Consider the following 18,140-nt stretch of genomic DNA (forward strand, 5'->3'; position numbering starts at 1 on the left):
TTCAGTTGAGATTTTATTACTTTCCGTGTTAGCCCAGCTTTTGCTTTCATCGTAATTTAGTTGTACAATTTACTTAAGGTAGCTAAGTTAGAGCAACTTGTTAATTGTGAGTGCACGGTACGGCACTGGCATATATACTACATGAATCCGTTGCAAAAAGAAAAATGAGGTTATTCTAAGTACTGTGCACTAACTTAGCTATATTAAGTAAACTGTACTTTGTATTTTGGCAATTTTTTTAGATTTTACGGTTATATTTAGAAGTTGAAACAGGTACAATAAAAACGAATACTGTGACTCAGTACTTGAGCATGTTGGACTCAAGACATTTCCTATACATTTTTTGCAGTGCTTATTTTAATCAAACTTCACAAGTCACTTTTGTTGGTTTTCCCTTTTAAGCAAAAGTCCAGTTTATATTTTTATTTCAGTTAACCGGTTTTTGTTTTTCCATTTATAATAATCTTGATTATATATATATCTGCACTGTGTTTAACAGGCATCGCCCCCACAGTCCCGTTGAGAGGATCCCCCATTGAAATCTACTCCGGTAACATATTGGATTGGTTTTTGCAGTGATTACTGCACACAGAGCATGCGGTGCTTGGTGGGAGGAGGTGTCGCCAGAAGACAGAAACAATAAAATCTTGGGACAAAAATAGACTTGTCTTTGCAGAAGGAGTCTGCTGTTGTTGGGGGAAGCTCGTGGTTCTTTGGTGTTATGCTAATAACGTGCGTGAGTGTGAAATTTCCCGAGACAAAAGATGGGGGGAAAGAAAAAAATAAGAGGAAAATGTTGGGGGAAGGGATGGCGCACAGAGGCATAAGAGGGGAGCCTTAAAGAAATTGGACAACCCCGCGAGACTTTAGTGGGCGTGGACACCGAGGCGAGGGCTTCCTGCTCGGATGAACACGTGGTTCCGTGTCTGCCTTCCTGCTCGTCTGTCAGTGTGTGTGTGAAGGTTTCCAGCCCTTCTCTCACTCCTCTCCCTTTCATCCTCCCATACAGCAGACAGCACACCACCTTCTCCTCTCCTTCCTCCGTCCCACTCGCACCTCCTCATCCTCCCGCTACACTTTCCTCCTCTTTGCGACGGGACTGCCGACAGCCAGGCCGCGGTCACTTCAGCGTGGATCAGCTCAGTGAGGGAGAACGAGTGTGTGTGTGAGTGTGTGTATATATGTGTGTGTGTGTGTAAGTGTGAGTGAGTGAGTGCGTGTGCGCGCACCCGCCGGCAACCGGTCCATCCGCGTTATTCCCTCTCACCCCCTTCCCGCTATCCTGCCTCGTTGCTCGGTCATGACGCTAGAAGCGATCCGCTACCGGACCGGGTCTCTGCAGATCCTCAACCAGCTGCTGCTGCCACACCAGACCGTTTACGATGACATCCGCTCGGTGCAGGACGCTTACGAGGCCATCAAGTCCATGAAGGTACGGGGTTCTTCTTCTCCCCTTTCTCCAAACCTTCTCCTTTCACCCGCTCCCCCAGCCTGCCCTGCACGCCTGCCGCATGTGCATTCAGTCCCGTCATGCATGTGTGGGGTTTTTTGTGTTGTGTTTTGTATGTGTCGGGTCTTTTGTGCTCTCACCGCTGCATGCATGCAGGCACACATACATGTGCTCGCCGCCGTCGGCCTGTATTTTTGTTTTTGGACCTACCTGCAGCATCGTCTCACCTACCTTTAAACCATCCGTTATTTATAGTTTTCACATCATGTGTAAGCGCGATAAAACTGGGTGTCTGCGCTCACTGAGCCACCCAGGCATGAAATATGCCTTCCCCCCTCTCTTCCTCCTCCTCCTTTCTTTGGGAGAGATTATTGATGAATTATTAATGACCTTTGCCAGGGGTTTTTTTTTTTTTTTTTTTTGTTCGCGTTTTTTGGTTTTGTGCTGCACTCGGTGACACCTCCAGCTCCAGTTTGTCTCCACACCTGAAATCCTGAAATACCTGAGTGTTCACATACATGTAAGACGCTCAAGTTCTGTAACAGCTGGAGCATTTTAAGGTGTTTATTATTATCATTATTATTGTTGTTATTATAAGAGCCAAGAAGACACTAGACCTTTTGTCTTTCGAGTTGCACACACACTCACTAGCTGTTTGTTTGATCCTTTGTGTGTGTGTGTGTGTGTGTGTCAGAGTGAAGGAATGTGCCATAAGCAGAGGGGTGATGTCATGTTAATAAAGTCTAATGGTAGTGAGAGAAATGTCTCCAGTAACGGAGATGAGATCATTTTAATCAAAGCTGTCGTGACAACTTTTGGCTCTGTGTTCACCCACTTCCAGCTTTGTGCTGGAAAAACATTGATCGTCCTCTTTAAAACTGATGGTGATGATGATGACTACTGTCCTCTTCCTTTTCTCCTCCAGGTGCGCGGGGCTCCGGCCATCGCCATCGTTGGCTGTCTCAGCTTGGCCGTGGAGCTGCGGGCAGGCGCCGGAGGTGACGACCCTGTGACCTTCATCAGGGAGTCTCTGTGTCACCTGACCTCAGCGAGGCCCACCGCCGTCAACATGGGCCGCGCCGCCCGCGAGCTGATGGAGTTTGCAGAGAATGAGAGTATGGAGAAGAACTCTGAGCAGCTCAGAGAAAGGTAGACAGCAATTTGCGGTTTGTTGGTTATGTTTGATATGTTTGAGTGGAGTCACATTTAATTAATCGGATAACAGACAGTATTCTCCTTCGGGTCCTGCACGTCTGTTACTCCGGGACCTGTAGGCCACCTTACACTGATCAATCCCAACCAAAATCTTTGGCTGGTTTCTCAACTTCTAATCTACCTTAAAAAAACCTCTCTGTGGAGTAATTGATACATTTCTGCTGTTATGATCAGCGATTCACATGCATGCTGCTGATCCACATTTTTGATGATGGTTTCACATTACTTCCTGGTCTACTGATGGTGGTTTGGGGTCAGAAAACGCAGCAGTGTGCCAGTAAAGATGAGCAGGATGAAGTGCACAACAGGAGTGGGGGATGATGTCTGTATAGCAGTATATACCGGTACTGCATTGTTTCTTTGAAGGTTTGCAGGGGCTCTTAAGGAGTTCCCTCTCTCTTTGAGGTGTTGGACCAATGGGCAGTGATCTCGTGGGTTGCTGGTGGTTAGAGTGATTTTAAATTAATTTTATTTTTTAAAGCATGTTTTCTTCGCTAATGCATTAAAGCAGCACTGTTATTATTATTCCCTTTGATGTCAGAGTCTCCACATGTGGCTGACATATGAGATGCACATACCTTCTGTGCTATTTAAAATGAATGTGAGGAGCAGCTACAGTGAAACGTCGGGCGGTGTTTGTCTGTTGACTTTGCGTGTTTGATTTTTAAATTAGAACTTAATGTAAACACGTTTGCAGAGACTCTCGCTCGTCTCATCTCCTGAACTTTTTGTTTCACGGTGTGTGCATTTGCGAGTAAAAGACAAGTGGAGGACACGCAGGGGAGCTTTTTTACACTCAAAAACGGACTAAAAAAACTGGTTGAACCCAAAAAAAATGTAAATAATCAGGTGAATCTTCTCAGTATCTGTTCAGCTGATGTAAATCCACTTTTAGTCCCTAATTACAGCTGGATAGATCATTCTTCATTGTTTACGCAAACGGCTCTCACGCCGGCCTTTGTCTTCATGCTTTAAGTGAAAAATAAACTCCCAGGGTTTCTGTCTTACCAGCACTGGTAGCTCACTTCTGGATTTTTTTGGATCACGGTGTTTGCATTATGGAGGTGGAATAACAAGTTAACCATGTCCCTGTTAGCCACACACAGAAGCACAAAAATGCTATGGAAAAAAAGACATTCCAGCCTTTTCCCTTTTTAAGGATATTTGTTTTAATTGTATCTTGGACATCTTGCTTGGATTGTATTACAGAATCAATGGATTGTGTTAATATTATTCTTGTCTGCAACATACCATGATCGTATCGTGAGTTCTGGTACTTCCCTTGGACTGGTGTTATGTCATGCGAGAGATTACTCCGTTCCCCGGCATTGGCCACGTGATGGACAATCAGTTAGATAGTCGATGACTGACAGATGTTCTAGATCTTCTACAGGCTTATAAAGAGTTCACCTGATCGGAGAAACGCTTTGTGTGGTCTGGTTTATGATTTCAAACCCAAATCAACATGGCAGCTTAACTGAAAACGTTCTCATAATGGACAAATGTATGTTTTGAAATCATTTGGTATCACAAATACTCCATGCAGTTGTTGAAGTTATCTTTATTTGAGATGGACATTGACTAGTTTTACAGATTTTCAGTAGTTTCCACCAGACCGGTTTGGGGTTTGTGGCCTGCTGTTAGGCACACAGTGAGAGCTTGGTTCATGTTGTTCGCAGTAAGTCGGTCTTGGTTCGAGTTGGACACTGCTAGAGGTGCCATTTAACTTTTATGGAGAGAATTTTCATTCTTGTGGGTCTTCTGCTTTCATTAAATGATGACCTCCAGCTTACACTGGGGAATTTTCCAGCTGAGAGTGACAAGCAAAGAATGAGAATTGGCACCGCCAAACCCTAAAAAAGGTGGAGTGCTGTCTTCGGGTCTGGGAAAAGTTGCAGAAAATGGATTGATGGATGTGTCTGTGTAGGCTTTCATGACATACAGTGGATTCCTGAAATCCCAGGTATTTTGAACTCGCACCCACACCTTGCCATATGTGACCTCAATAGCTCGCACAATGGCGGGGTGGGGCAATATCTCAGAGGTTTTAGTCGTCGGCCACGGTGATGGTAATTACCCAAACCACCTTGGCTCATGCAATGACTCGTGTGACCAAGATTGGGTTAACGGCTCCTAGAAACGCCTCCAAACAGGACAGACCCCACTAGGGGTTTATGACCTGGGACTCTCTGAAAGTTACGCCTCTTATCCAAGACGTTTCTTCAGTTCTAAAACGTCTTCAACAAAACAAAGACAAAAAAACTCCTAAAGACATCCAGTTACCTTCTTTCCAACATTTGAGGTGGGAAATAAGCCACGTGGTCTTTGGGTCCTAACAATGATTCAAAGATTTGCAGATTTCCTTGTTTTGCATAAAGTAGTGGGTAACTTGCTGGAAATGCAGAGCTATGTGGACACATGCCTTCACTCTGTGATTTGCACATCTGCTAAAGAATGGTTCAAACTGTGAATAGCTGGCTTTGTAAAAGTTTCATCAGGAACAAAAAAACATTTGCATTTTAAAAACGTTCATTTATCTAAAGGATTCACAGACTTTATGCTGTTGAATGCAGAGGCAAAATTGCCAACTGATATTGACTGATATTAATATTTGGCGATATCTGACATCAGGTGAGATTTTCTTAATTCAGACATGCTTAACAAACACACTTCACTTTTTTTTATGTGTACTTATTTGTGAGTCTTAATATATCGGTGCTGTTCAGCAATAATCTTTTTTTTTTTTTTTTTTTTTTTTTTGCCACAGCAAATCATGAATTACTCGTTTACACTCAGCCCGACTGCTCGGATCAAAGAGTTTCCTCTGGTAGATAAACTATGCAGCATTAATATGCTCATAACATGATTGAATGGCGTTTTTTTTTGTCTGTTCTTTACTTTTTCCATTTTCATTTATTGGCCATCATAAACGTCGATACGAGCATATCCGCAAATAGTAGGGCTGTTCGATATAACGATATATGTCGGATGACGATAGAAAAACGTCTATCGTTTCATTTTACGCTATCGTTTGTTTCGTGGTGTCGCAAAATAAACTGTTCACGGCAATATTTTTTTTTATTGTTTTGATGGTCACTGTAGTAGCTATATTAATTTCTTAAAGTTCTCTCTTTCTCTTATATTTAATATAACCACACTACAGACGGACAAGCGCCTGTTTTTATGGGTTGTCATTAGCAACAACGACGGTAACACCATCGCATGTCCGCTTGTTTATTTTCCACATAAAACTTTCACAATAAAGCTCAAGATCCTGTTGAGAATTTTCAAAATAAACGGAATCACGTGAAAAAGTATGCCGAGTATTGACGGATGAGAAGCAAAAAAAAAAGAGTCGTCAGGTGCTTAAAAAATAAACTTTAGACTCAAACGTTAGAACAGGCTTTCCCCACAGCACGCCGTGTAATAAATACTCACAAAGAAAACGGCGGCCGTTACAACTTATGTCTAAAAATGTATAGTTTCATGCATCGGTTAAAACACTCGACTCCAGCTACATGACGCCCAGCTGGAAACACTTCACCTACCTGAGATTCACAGAATTTACAGAAAATATTAAATTTTTTGTGATTTATATCGTTATCGGACGATAGATGTTTTATATCGGGATATGAGATTTAGGTCATATCGCACAGCCCTAGCAAATAGTTTTCTCTTTTACCTCAGAAGGGTTAAATGAGAATACAAAAAATAAATGAAAAAGTAAAGCTAGTGTCAGCCACACCGATATATCGGTCAGGCTCTACTGTCAGCTTTTCAGTTGTTTGCTCTGTATGAACTTGTTCTGTTACATGAAATCATCTCGGCTCTTCAGTTTTCCTCCTGAATGGTGTCTCCCGAGTTAGTTGCTGCTGTAACACTTCCTCATTTAACACCAGCTGCAGGTGTCTTGCTGAAGAAGTTGCAGAAGCTATCGGATCAGTTGTGAAGTGAAAATTGGAAAGCATCAATAGTATACATTTTTGCAGCTTATTAGTGTTAAAACCAAATTATCAAGTGGTAATTTTTACAGGGTTCACTTGTTAAATAGTGATTGAATAGCAATTTGATTCGTTTTTATTTTCAGACAAGTGGAAAAGAACACGTGTGAAAGACATTGGTGTTTCTTGGTGACGGAAAACGTTCAGTCTAGGTGGATAATGTCTGTCAGGGGCAGATGATGCAGCTTGTTTTTGACAGAAGGGAGTGATCTACTTTACAGTAACCCCGGCCTCAAGGCAGCGATTCACTTAATTTTGTGCAGAAAGCTACGTAGAGTTAAAAGAAGAAAATGCTGGTGCCAAAGCATGAATCAATATTTACTGCGGTTGCACCAATACATGCATTTCATGGTAACTGTTCCAGTTAAGAAGCAAGTGTTTCAGTTCATCAGTCACTGGCCTCTATGCTTATCAGTGATTGAATGTTTTCCTGACTTTCGTGTCAGTGGGCTGAACATAAGGGGGCCCTCGTCTTCGTCACCGTTTTTAGGTCAGGGATCAAAGTAACGCCATGTCAGTCGTTAGCATCCACTCAAAGGAATTTGTTGAAAATAAGCACTTTTTTTAACAGGTATTTTAATTGACCTTTAAGCTGGTATTGTGCAGCACGCTCGTTATAATTTGCTTTCAAGGAGTCAAAAGGTCTCTTTGGACGTTGGCTGCTTTTTCACTCCTTTTGCACTTTTTAGCTGAACATTTTCAGAGGTTTGTTCGTTAAGCCACTTGGAACACTGACTTACGAGTCATTCGAGCCCTGTCCAAACAAAGTGTCCCTTTAAAGACTGTGGAAACTGAAAAGGTGACTAGCTCCCTTCCCACGTGTTAAATAAATATGTTAGATTTCCATTACAAAACAGTGAGTCACATTGCTTGGGGTGACTGTAGCTCAGAGACCTGGTCAGGTAGAGCAGGTCACCCACTAATGGAGAGGATAGTAGTTTGATCCCTGCATGCCACATATCCTTAGGGAAGGTACTTAACCCCAAGTTACTCTCTGAGTGTGAATGTTAGATACAAAGCACTTAAGCATAGAAAAGTGATTGTGTGACTGGGTGAATGAGGCATATTTGTATAAGGTGTACAGTAGAAAAGCTCTATATAAGAACCCGTCCATTCATCTGAGAATAAGTTGGGCTAAAGAGAAACACTGTAGTGGTGGAGTGAAAGACCTAGCAGGTAACCATGGAAGATTTATGTTACTTTAAACTTGGTGTGGTTTGAATTGTGGGCCAGTCTCCAAAAACACTTGTGCAAGTGTTTACTTGATAATGCGTGTCTGCAAGGTAAGAATCGAGACTGTGCAGCAAGAATAATGTAAGAAAGTGAGAGAAAATGAGGGAGATGTGGCACAGCTATGGCAGAAAAAGAGAAGGAACAGCATGAAGAAAAAGATTGTGTATGAGAAAAGCGGAGAAAGCAAAGTCATGACAAACAGAAACACAAAGCCGTATTGCTCCTGCAGATATGATGGACACATTGAGCCCACAGTGGCAGACATATATCCTCTTCTCAATTCCCACCTCTTGTGGCCCCCCTCCTGCAGTGTAATTGCCTGGATCGAAGACATGCTGGAGCGTGACGTCAATGACAACAGGAAGATCGGTAACTATGGAGCTCAGCACATCCTTTCTGGCGTCCCCAGGGACTCGGTGACCATCCTCACACACTGCAACACCGGCTCGCTGGCCACAGCTGGATACGGGACGGCGCTGGGTGAGACTGGAGCGCTGGCTCTGAATGAGAAAAGAAGGTGGTTGTTGAAATATTTAGAGCACTGTAACTGATATGAGTCTGTGTGTAGGCGTGGTGAGAAGCCTCCACGCGCTGGGCAGGCTGAAGCGCGTGTACTGCACAGAGACGAGGCCGTACAACCAGGGGTCCAGACTGACGGCGTACGAGGCTGTAGCGGAGGGAATCCCTGCCACGCTTATAACAGACAGCATGGCAGCTCTCACCATGAGGGAGATGGACATCACAGGTGTGTGTTTGTGTCCCATCACGTCTCCTTCACTTCACTAAAACCTCACGTTTTTTTTTTCTTAAGACTTCCTTTCTGCTGTTTTCTCCCTCAGCTGTGGTGGTGGGTGCAGACAGGGTGGTTGCTAACGGTGACACAGCCAACAAGGTCGGCACGTACCAGCTGGCCATCGCCGCTAAGCACCATGGGATACCTTTCTATGTGGCGGCACCCAGCACGTCGTGTGACCTGAGTCTGGAGAGCGGGAGGGACATCATCATCGAAGTGCGCCCCCCCGAGGAACTCACTTCTATAAACGGGGTTCCCATCGCTGCCCCAGGTAAGGCGTGAGGGATGTCTGTGCAGAGAGAGCACTTAAATAAGCGCGAGCTCGGTAGAGTATCGACAGGAAAGCATCAAGGTTGGAGAGGAGATGAGCTTGGCCCAGTTCCAAAGTCAGCCCAGAGGCTTAAGCACCGAACACACTCAGAGTTAAATTGGCATCACATGAAACGTAAGTGCCAGAGTGAAGGAGGCTGTTAGCTCATATGTCCTGCACAGAGGCGCCCTGTGGCCACTAATGTGCACACAAAGTTCTTCTGTCATCATCCTTTTTATTTTCTCGCCGGGTTTTCTTTCTTGAACTTTCTTGCAGGCCATTTATGCGTCTTTAGTAGTCAGTGGCATGATAGAGATAAGAGAACAGAGTCATTTTCACACATGCACCACCGCCCACAGAGGTGTACGTGACACCGCAAATGTCAGACGCATTCAGGTGGGACTTTAACTGGTTTTTAACCTCTCAGCTCTCCAGTACAAAGTCTGTGTGATGTCATGTGCTGCTGAACAAATTATGGAGCTAACAGTCCGGCGTATTCAGTGCTAGTGAGTGGGTGTCATGTGTCTAGCTGCCTCTACATGGGGAGCTCCTTTCAGCTGAACCGCATGCATCTGAAGCAGACTGTTTACTGCTCTGCGCTGCATTACAGAAAGAACAACTGTGCAAAGCTGGCCAAAGTTCATGTGTGGAAATGGCCTGTGCTTGGACAGAAACACAGTGGAAATGTGTGAGGGCAAACTAAAGCCTGGATTATCAGTAAATATATTAATGCTATGCACTTTGGAGTGCTCAGAGCAGCCCTACTGAGCTCAAGTGCCCACATACCTTACGGCTGAAGCCCAGGTTTGAGTCTGACTTGCAGCCCTTTGGACCTGAGCCTGAGTCTGTCGGATTAAACCTTGAAAATGTATTTTAGTTGAGTTTGTGAGAGTTTAGTTGAGTCATTTAATCTCTAGGTACCCAGTGACATCACAGTAATTGTGCTGAATTAATGAGTACACAGGCCCCCGGGGACGAGGATGTGTGCTTGCACATTCGTTTTTTCCACTCTTTAACTTTCCCCACAGACTTTAATAATTATGAATTAACCTTTAGTTAAGGTTTTGGTGTACTAGAACCACACTGTTGCAGTCGTTAAACATTCCTTTACCACAGTAAAGAAATGCGTAACGAGCAGTGTGGGGTGTAGTCCTGCTGCTGTTTGAAGGAATAATAAACCCGAGACAGAAAGCAGGGTCAACAAACTCTGAGTCTAACTGTGGGAGACTCTGAATATCCAGAAAGGCTGATCAGACTTAGTTAAATCAACTCTGAGTATGTTCACCCTGATTGTAGCGCGATTAGGGAAAGAAAGCTATCATCAGTGGAGCTCCGATACTATGATTTACCCCGGCGACAGGTAAATATAGAGCACAGCCTCCATTTTAATCCAGTGTACTGAGAAATATGAACACGTTTCACTTAAAACCATGATGTTTAGTTTAAAAACAAGAGGGCAGTCCACTCAGCGTCCACTCAGTCATCGCTTACCCACTTTCAGTTTGTATTAACAGGAAAAGACGGAAAACCTAACACAAACGTACATTTTTAAAATGATTCTGCTTCTGACCGGGACAAAAATGCAGTAACAGCAACTGTAAATAAGAGTATGTTTTATTATGACCTACTTGTAGTTTTTGTACATAAGTAAGACTGATTCGGGTCTTTTCGAGTGGAAAAGATGTCAAACTTTAAGCTTTTTGGGCGTCTGTTTTGCTTGGCAGTATTTAATGATAATTTAATCCTAAGTGTGCAGACAGTGTTCGAAAACTCACATTAAGGCACATTATTTCAGACATAGTCTTAAAGTTATTCAAGCCTCTTTTTGACTCAGGAATCTTCACATCTTCAATATGACGAGACTTTTTTCATCACAGCAACAGATTGCGACACATGATTATTCATATTGATGATAGATTTTTATTTTTTAAATCAATCTTCATCTTGTTGTTTAAATCAATGTTTAAACAACTGACAAGGAGCACGTTGGGCTCAGTGTCAGACCGTTCAACTGGGTTTTAATTCTCAATATTGTGTTCAGTACAGCTAGCTTACACGTTAGTGCACTTGCATTATAATAACCTGTGAATTGTGTTGTGTGACTAACACCTCATTCCCGGCCGCTTCCTGCAGGTATCGAAGTGTGGAACCCGGCCTTCGACGTGACCCCTCACCAGCTCATCACAGGGGGCATCATCACAGAGCTGGGAGTCTTCCTCCCCTCTGAGCTCCAGGCGGCGCTCACCGGCCGCCTCACTGCCCTCTAGAGCCACTCGGCTCCTCCTGCTGGTCCGTGCGCACCACTGCACGTTTACGTCACACTAAGAGACACTTTCTCATCATCACAGACGCCGCACAGTTGTATTTCTAATTGAATTTTGTTCAATACACAGTCACTGTTGCATTCAGTGGTGCACACAGGAAAAAAAAAAATCTTGTTTGTCACTTTTCCACATACACAGCTACATAGAGTCTCACTGCAGGGAGTCGAGTAGCCACACACGTGCGGTCTCCCCTTTCTTTTAAATCCCTGTTCTGTCTTTACCTTTCACCTCCAAAGCTTTCCATTGCATCTGTCATTGTCTCTTTCAGCCTCTCTTTCCAAATGGCTTCTGTACCAACAAAAAAAAAAAAGAAGCTCAGCTGGACTCGAACCCAGAAATTCAATTTGGCAAACAAACCTAAATGCGACCTTACGAAAGTCACATTGTAACAACTTAAAGAATAAAACGAAAGCCTAAATAGCACGACTGGTTCTTTAATTTGAAACAAGTCGTGGTTTCTAAAATGCTGCTACCTACTTGTAAATATATATATCCTTGCTGGTAGTGTGTACATATGTAGAAACTAACCCCCGCTCGTGAAACGCGCCGCTTTTTCATCCAAATAAGCGGTTATGTAAAAAATACATTTCGCATCTAAAAATGTTATATTAACATTTCATTTCTTTTGCTCAGTGTAGGAACTTTTTTGTAATAGACAAATTCACATTTTTAGCTCATAGTCTTAATATGGAAGAATTTTGTGTGTCAAAATAATTGAACGATCGGTCACGCTAGTCAGCTGAAGCCTTTAACGTCACATGGCTACTTTTATACCTCACTCCTTATTTGCGTTTTGCTCTTCCCAGTTATACTGTATCATACCACACATGTACTCTCGTAATAGACTTGTATAAACTGATCAGCCACAGCATTAAAACCACCTGCAGAAACGGGTCCAGATCGGTCTCTTTCTGATGCATCCCGCGGCCGCTCGATCAGATTTAGACCCGGGGAGTTTGGAGGCTGGTCAGCACTTTGGGCTGCCTGTTACCCTTCTCTGTAAGGAAGAATCATTAAAAAAAAAATAGGAGTTAAAGGAGTAGTTTGCCTCAAAATTAAGGTTTAGTTGTTGGCTTGTGTGCACATCAGTCAAGACTTTAAAATAATTTTTCGATGTCAGCTTTCCTGCTTAGAAACGAATCTCTCTCCAGATGGTGCGTTTAACTACATCAGCCTCAACACACGAAAAGCTGCACAAAAAAGGATTTTTACTCTCACACTTCCTGCTCTGCGTGACGCAGCAGACGGACACAGCTGACAAGTAGAAGAAAGAGATAGTTGCTTTGATTTGACTCCAAGCTAATGGTTAGGTTGCTCTGTGACCACAGTGTCATCATAACAAACCGCTTTGCTAACACATCCGCCTTGATGGCTTGTTTTAACATTGGGTTAAGCAGCCTAATGATTATATTCCAAACCATGTGAGTGAAATCTCCAGTGTTCAGTCCTTTGTTGCGTGTCATACACCCACATCTCTGCCTTTATGTCAAGCTGCTCTTAACTGCCAAATAAATACCAAAATACTCTTTTAATATCTCTGTTATTTTGTGTGTTGTTAGTTTGTTTTGCCACTAAAGTGTGGAAAACAAATCAATGCAGTTTTAAAGCCCTCCAGTATTGACATCGTGATGGCGTTTCAAAGTGTCAGAGACACAAAACTTAGTCTAAAGGTGAAGTCTTAGATTTCAGACTAACTAGTTGGGCCATACAAACCTGAGAGACTCACAAATTTAATGTGGGGGTGAGTAGGAGCTGACTGTCTCTTTTTGTGGGGGCATGAACTACTCCTTTATGATGGAGGGCATCTTCTGCGTTATGTACTTTTACGCCACCACCAATGAGAATGTAACATTTAAGTCGTATAAATGTTGTTTTCGTTTGGGGCCGGACGTCAGACACTCAGCCACTTCTTGCCTTTGCGCTCACCTTCGAATGTGTTTCGACCGCTTGGACTAATCCCTCCTCATAAACTCCCAGACATGCTCGCGACTCGCCGAAATCTGTGCCGCGAGCGACTGAAAGCAGGTCGATATCAAGAAGTACACAAAGGTTTTGTTTTTTTTCTCAGAAGTTATTGTTTGACATTTCTGGCCCCTGAGTTTCTTTTCTCTATCCTGATGAAAGAACAGGACTATAAAGGAAAAATGAATTTCATAATAGTAGGAAATGCCAAACTCGTCTAGTGCTGAAACTATTTGTACAGGAAAAGAATGAATATCCTAACAATATAGCAGTTGTTTAAAGGGAACCTATTATGCTTTTTTCCATATTTTTATTCTTGGGCTCTAGTAGAGTAGATTTGAATGATTCACAGTTAAAAATAGTTCTTGTTTATTTTATTTATCCTCCAGTTCATATGCCATCTGAAACAAGCCATTTTAGCTCCTGTCCATGGAAGACCTTTAAGAAATCCCTTTATGAGCATCCAGCATTGTAACAATATGTGTGCATTTATAACAGAAAATAAAGCATTTTCACACAAAATACTAGTTGAAATTTTACACCCAATATTTGGACCGTCCTTCAAGTTAGTTGCCAACTTACTAACTGATAAATCCAGCATCGTTAGGCAGACTGATTGATGCAAGCCTGTGTTTGAGGTCTTGTATCGTGATTTGAATGCACTGAATTTTTGCCACCTGGCCTGCAAGCTTACGGTGCATTTGTCGTTGCGAGAGGCTTCGTAGAAACATCCCAGACGTCTCTTATCTGCGTGCTGACACCTAATCATTTACCCAAAGTCACCAGGTCCACACTGTTTGCTGCCTTACAGGTGCAGCCTGATTGTAGCTTACTGATGTAAGGCAGTAGTCCCCTCGCTCCGTCCTTCAACAGAGTTCATATCGTGTTGCCAGAGTGCTTAAAGGCTGAGGCAGGCAGTAATATTTTTTTGTGGTTATTAGACAAAAAATCCTTTAATAACCTTTCAGCATATTGTAATTCAAGTGCTCTCAGAGGAAACCAGACCTCTGAACCATCTCTTCACTCTGTTTTCAGGCTTTATTAGATCTAGCCTACGTCTTTGTTCAATCACAGGCCTAATGGCTCCTCTGCAGATGTGCAGAGGAGTCCTTTGCACATACTTCAGATTGTGAAAAGTAGCAGAAATTCCTGAAGGAAAATATGATTTTCAAAATTCACAGCTTGCACTGCGTCGCAGTCTGGTTTTTTGTTTTGTGGTTTTCCTTGTATATTACCTGAAACTCGGCCATAGCAATTGAATGGTAACATTTTTGTTTCATTTGAAAATACAAAGCCCGATGGCATGTTGAAATCTCAGACTTGCCTGTTGGCGGCGTGTTTTATGCCTATTCAAACATTTTTGCCTCGTGCAGAAAGAACAAAACCTTGTTAAAGACGCCCTAAAAACACAGACAGCGTTTTGATTTTTGTGCTCTGTGTCAGAAAATGCTATCCCACTCCTACACACAGTGTCACCACTCTTTTGTGAGTGAGTGGATTTACCTGCACACTCATAATGGTGAAATGTGTGCATATAAACACACATGAAACGTGATTGTACTCCTATGTGCGTCAGTCAGTATCAGTGTAAATGGCCGGAAACTGCGGAGATGGCTCAGCTGATGCATAAATGAGCGGAAACGCGGTACTGTAATTACGCAGGGTTATGACTAACATCAAGGTTGAAAAGCAGTGCTCTAGACCAGCATGGTAATGTGCATGTAAATGCATTTACTGACTCGATTAGAGAGATGTCAGAGGTCTGGCCACAGGCACCACCACCTCACACATTGACTGTCTACTACACAACTTCTCTACTCTACAGGACCACAGGGAGGTTCTGAGAAAACATCATTTTAAAAAACAAAACAAAAAGCTTAACATCAATAATTACGACAGTGTCTATTGTCTATATCTTAAGATATGCTGTAATGTAAGCTCATTTCTTCACTTTCTTCCTCATCAATCATCACACCTCTCACCCATCAAACCTCAACTCACAAAGATGCTGGTAGGTCACACGCAAGTGTTAAAAAATTTCTTTCGTTTTGTAAAGTTAAAGACTTCATGCTTTTTTGGGGGAGGGGGGGATTTTAGACAATTTTCCTGACATATGTAGCAATTTTATGGCCCGTTAGATGCGCCGCCTGTCATTTCTGTTTAAGAGGTACAAGATTTTTGTTTGTCTGTAGGTCATGATTATAACTGTTCTGCTGTGGTTTGTTGGTTTATTTCATGATTTCATTGTGATTCCTAGTGACTAGGCCATTAGAGCACCACACTGGGGAGGCCTCCTCAACCATACGCACTACCTCTCCGTCTGCCTGCACGGACTCGAACACTGAAATGCATGAACACAAGCACTTAATGCGCCAGCCTGCAGCAGAGCAGATTGACAAGGTTGATGAAAAGAAATATGGATTACAATTTTCACTCGTTTGTATCTTGAACGCTAAGTGACAATTAATTTGTGGCGGTGCTTTTAGTTTGCCAAAGTAGCCTAGATTCAGGCTCGTCTGTTATTTTAGGTTGCAGTTGAATTACAATACCTTGCAGATGTCTCGAGTTCTCCCTCATTTCTTTATATTTCACTTCTAATAAGTCACATTTTCTTGTTATTTTTTTTATTTTATTTTAAGTGGTCTTGAGTAATAGTTCTGTAGGCTTTCTAAAGGTCTTTCAAAGTTCTTCTTGGGACATTGGCTGCTACATAAAATAGTAAAATGGTATATTTGCCCCAGCAATGTGATTCCCGAATAGCTATTAGCCAAAAATTTTGCATATCTCAGCATGGAGTGCTCTGAGTTCTTAAAAAATTTGAGGAAAGTGGACAAAAGAAGAAAAGGCCGGTCTGTAGAAGTGTCTACAGCAGAAAGTGTTTTTTGTCTTATATACTTACATATTTGTTACCATGTTTTCATAAATTGGTGCAGTTATTTCCAATTTCTTAGCAAGATATAAAGAAATGAGGGGTGACTTTTGCACAGTACTGTATTTCTGTATTATGGATTAATGCTTTTTAAGCAGCAGCAATATAATGTCGTATTTTAAAAAGAGATAACGCAGTCCTCTCCTTCCAAAAAGGCCAAAACATGGATAATAATGAGGTGCCAAAATCCAGCGCCGCCTGTCTCGTACTTTCCAAGTTGATTCGATTAATCATAGCAGATGTGTATGCATTATAAAGCGATTGGTGCAGTCTGCATTTACCATGGAAGGAGTGTTGTTCAGATGGCCTCTTTAAGTGCAAGTATGTTGTTGTTGTTGTTGTTGTTCTTGATAATCACCTGGTCTGGGTTTGATTTTGTAACATGTGGAAAGTGTTCTGAACTGGGTTTTATTTTTTTTTTATATTTACGTATATGAATATAATGCTGTAAAGTGCAGTCATAAATTAAGAGATTTCTCTTTCACATCAATAAAGGAAAGAAGTAAAACCACAGCAAAAATGCACAAGTAGAATTTGCCTTTTTGTCATTTATTGAGCAAAATTGTGAATACATGACAGATGACATAAAAAGTAACCAAGTCTTTGGCCTCAGAGGTGCCGATGAGCGGGCTACTATCACCTCACAACAAGGTTCCTGTTTTGAACATGTGTGGGTTTGATTTCTCTCTCCAGAGCATTTCATTCCCAAATACTTGGTCTTTGTCATATGTTCACTGGGAAACTGAGGCCTTTTTGTTAGCAGGCCTCCCATGCAGGTCAAATGTGTAACCAGTGGCTGCAGGATTGTTCTGCAGATTGTTCTGTGAAATTTGGCAGACTGGGGGACATGGGATAAAATTGCTGGGATGGCAGTCCTAGAGGGACAGGAGTTAACAATTCCACCTCACAGCAAGACGTCTATGTTCAAACTCAAGTTAACTTAAACGCTTCCTTCAAGTGTTTAAGTTAACTGGTGATTCTAAACAGTCTGTAGATGTGGACTGAACAGACTATGGCTCTCTTTTCTTTGTGTTAGCTGTGAGGGCCTGGCAACCTGTCCAGTATGTGCTACCTTTTTTTCCCCTCACAGTGTCACCTGGGATAAGCTCCATCTCCACCACAACCTTGAAATGGAATAAGTGGATGAGCCACACGCTGTTCAACCAGCATTTGTCACAAGTCAGTCACTGTGGTTGTGTTGGTCCCTTCTGCCTCAACAAAGAAATCCTCAACAAAACACAAATATCCTTAGTTTTTGTGCTAGGTTTATTCATCCACTACCGTTTATGGCTTCAAGGACTCTTTTGAACTTGGAATAGCGATAGCAGATGTCAGAGGTGTGAAATAAGACTGGTTCCACCTGTCCCTAAAGTACTGGACCTTTAAAAAGGATAACAATGCTAATGACACAAAACCACTAAGGAGTGATTTAAAAAGAAGAAATGATTGGTCATGGAATTGCTTAAATTAAGGTAAGCACAAATGGCCACATATTTTCTAAAAGCTGAATTAAAGCGTTGTTAAAGGTTACAATGAAAATATCACATTATTACATAGAAATCCACCTGAATCAAGGTTTAAGTTGCTCTACAGCTTTGTCACTGCGAGCCGGACAGCACAGACTGTGCAGTCATTTGCAAAATGCAGCAAAAGACTCATCGCCCCGAAATGCAGAACTGATCGCCACAGTAAATCCTTTGTACCGGTGGCAATAAGACTGTACAGCTCTTCCTCACTCTGTAGGTGATTTTCCTAAGACTAATACCAATGTTATTCTGTTCCTTTTCAGACCGTGCAATATCACCCAACAGTACCTTATTGAATATTTGTTTCATCTCCCCATCATACGCTGCTACTCCCTTTATTCAATTGCACAACACTATGTCACCTTCTAGAATCGCCTGCACTGATAGTTATTTATTC

General features: G+C 42.3%; 1 protein-coding gene across 1 annotated transcript; it reads left to right on the forward strand.

Annotated features, from left to right (window-relative positions):
- The first annotated feature begins 605 nt into the window (after positions 1-605).
- mri1 (methylthioribose-1-phosphate isomerase 1) lies at positions 606-16,750 on the forward strand. Its single transcript, XM_082536611.1, has 6 exons — positions 606-1,432; positions 2,376-2,599; positions 8,210-8,379; positions 8,468-8,644; positions 8,739-8,963; positions 11,136-16,750. The coding sequence occupies exons 1-6, from the start codon at positions 1,301-1,303 to the stop codon at positions 11,267-11,269; spliced, it is 1,062 nt and encodes a 353-aa protein (XP_082392737.1). The 5' UTR covers positions 606-1,300; the 3' UTR covers positions 11,270-16,750.
- Positions 16,751-18,140: the final 1,390 nt, after the last annotated feature.

This window comes from Aulonocara stuartgranti, assembly GCF_965226115.1.
Source record: "Aulonocara stuartgranti genome assembly, chromosome: 6".
In the NCBI taxonomy this organism is placed as follows: Eukaryota; Metazoa; Chordata; class Actinopteri; order Cichliformes; family Cichlidae; genus Aulonocara; species Aulonocara stuartgranti.

Bases quoted from the DNA above. Each gene is read 5' to 3' on its own strand.
- mri1 (XM_082536611.1), top strand. From the start codon at position 1,301: ATGACGCTAGAAGCGATCCGCTACCGGACCGGGTCTCTGCAGATCCTC. The intron at 2,600-8,209 runs GTAGACAGCAAT...CCCCTCCTGCAG, and splicing joins TCTGAGCAGCTCAGAGAAAG to TGTAATTGCCTGGATCGAAG. The intron at 8,964-11,135 runs GTAAGGCGTGAG...CGCTTCCTGCAG, and splicing joins GGTTCCCATCGCTGCCCCAG to GTATCGAAGTGTGGAACCCG.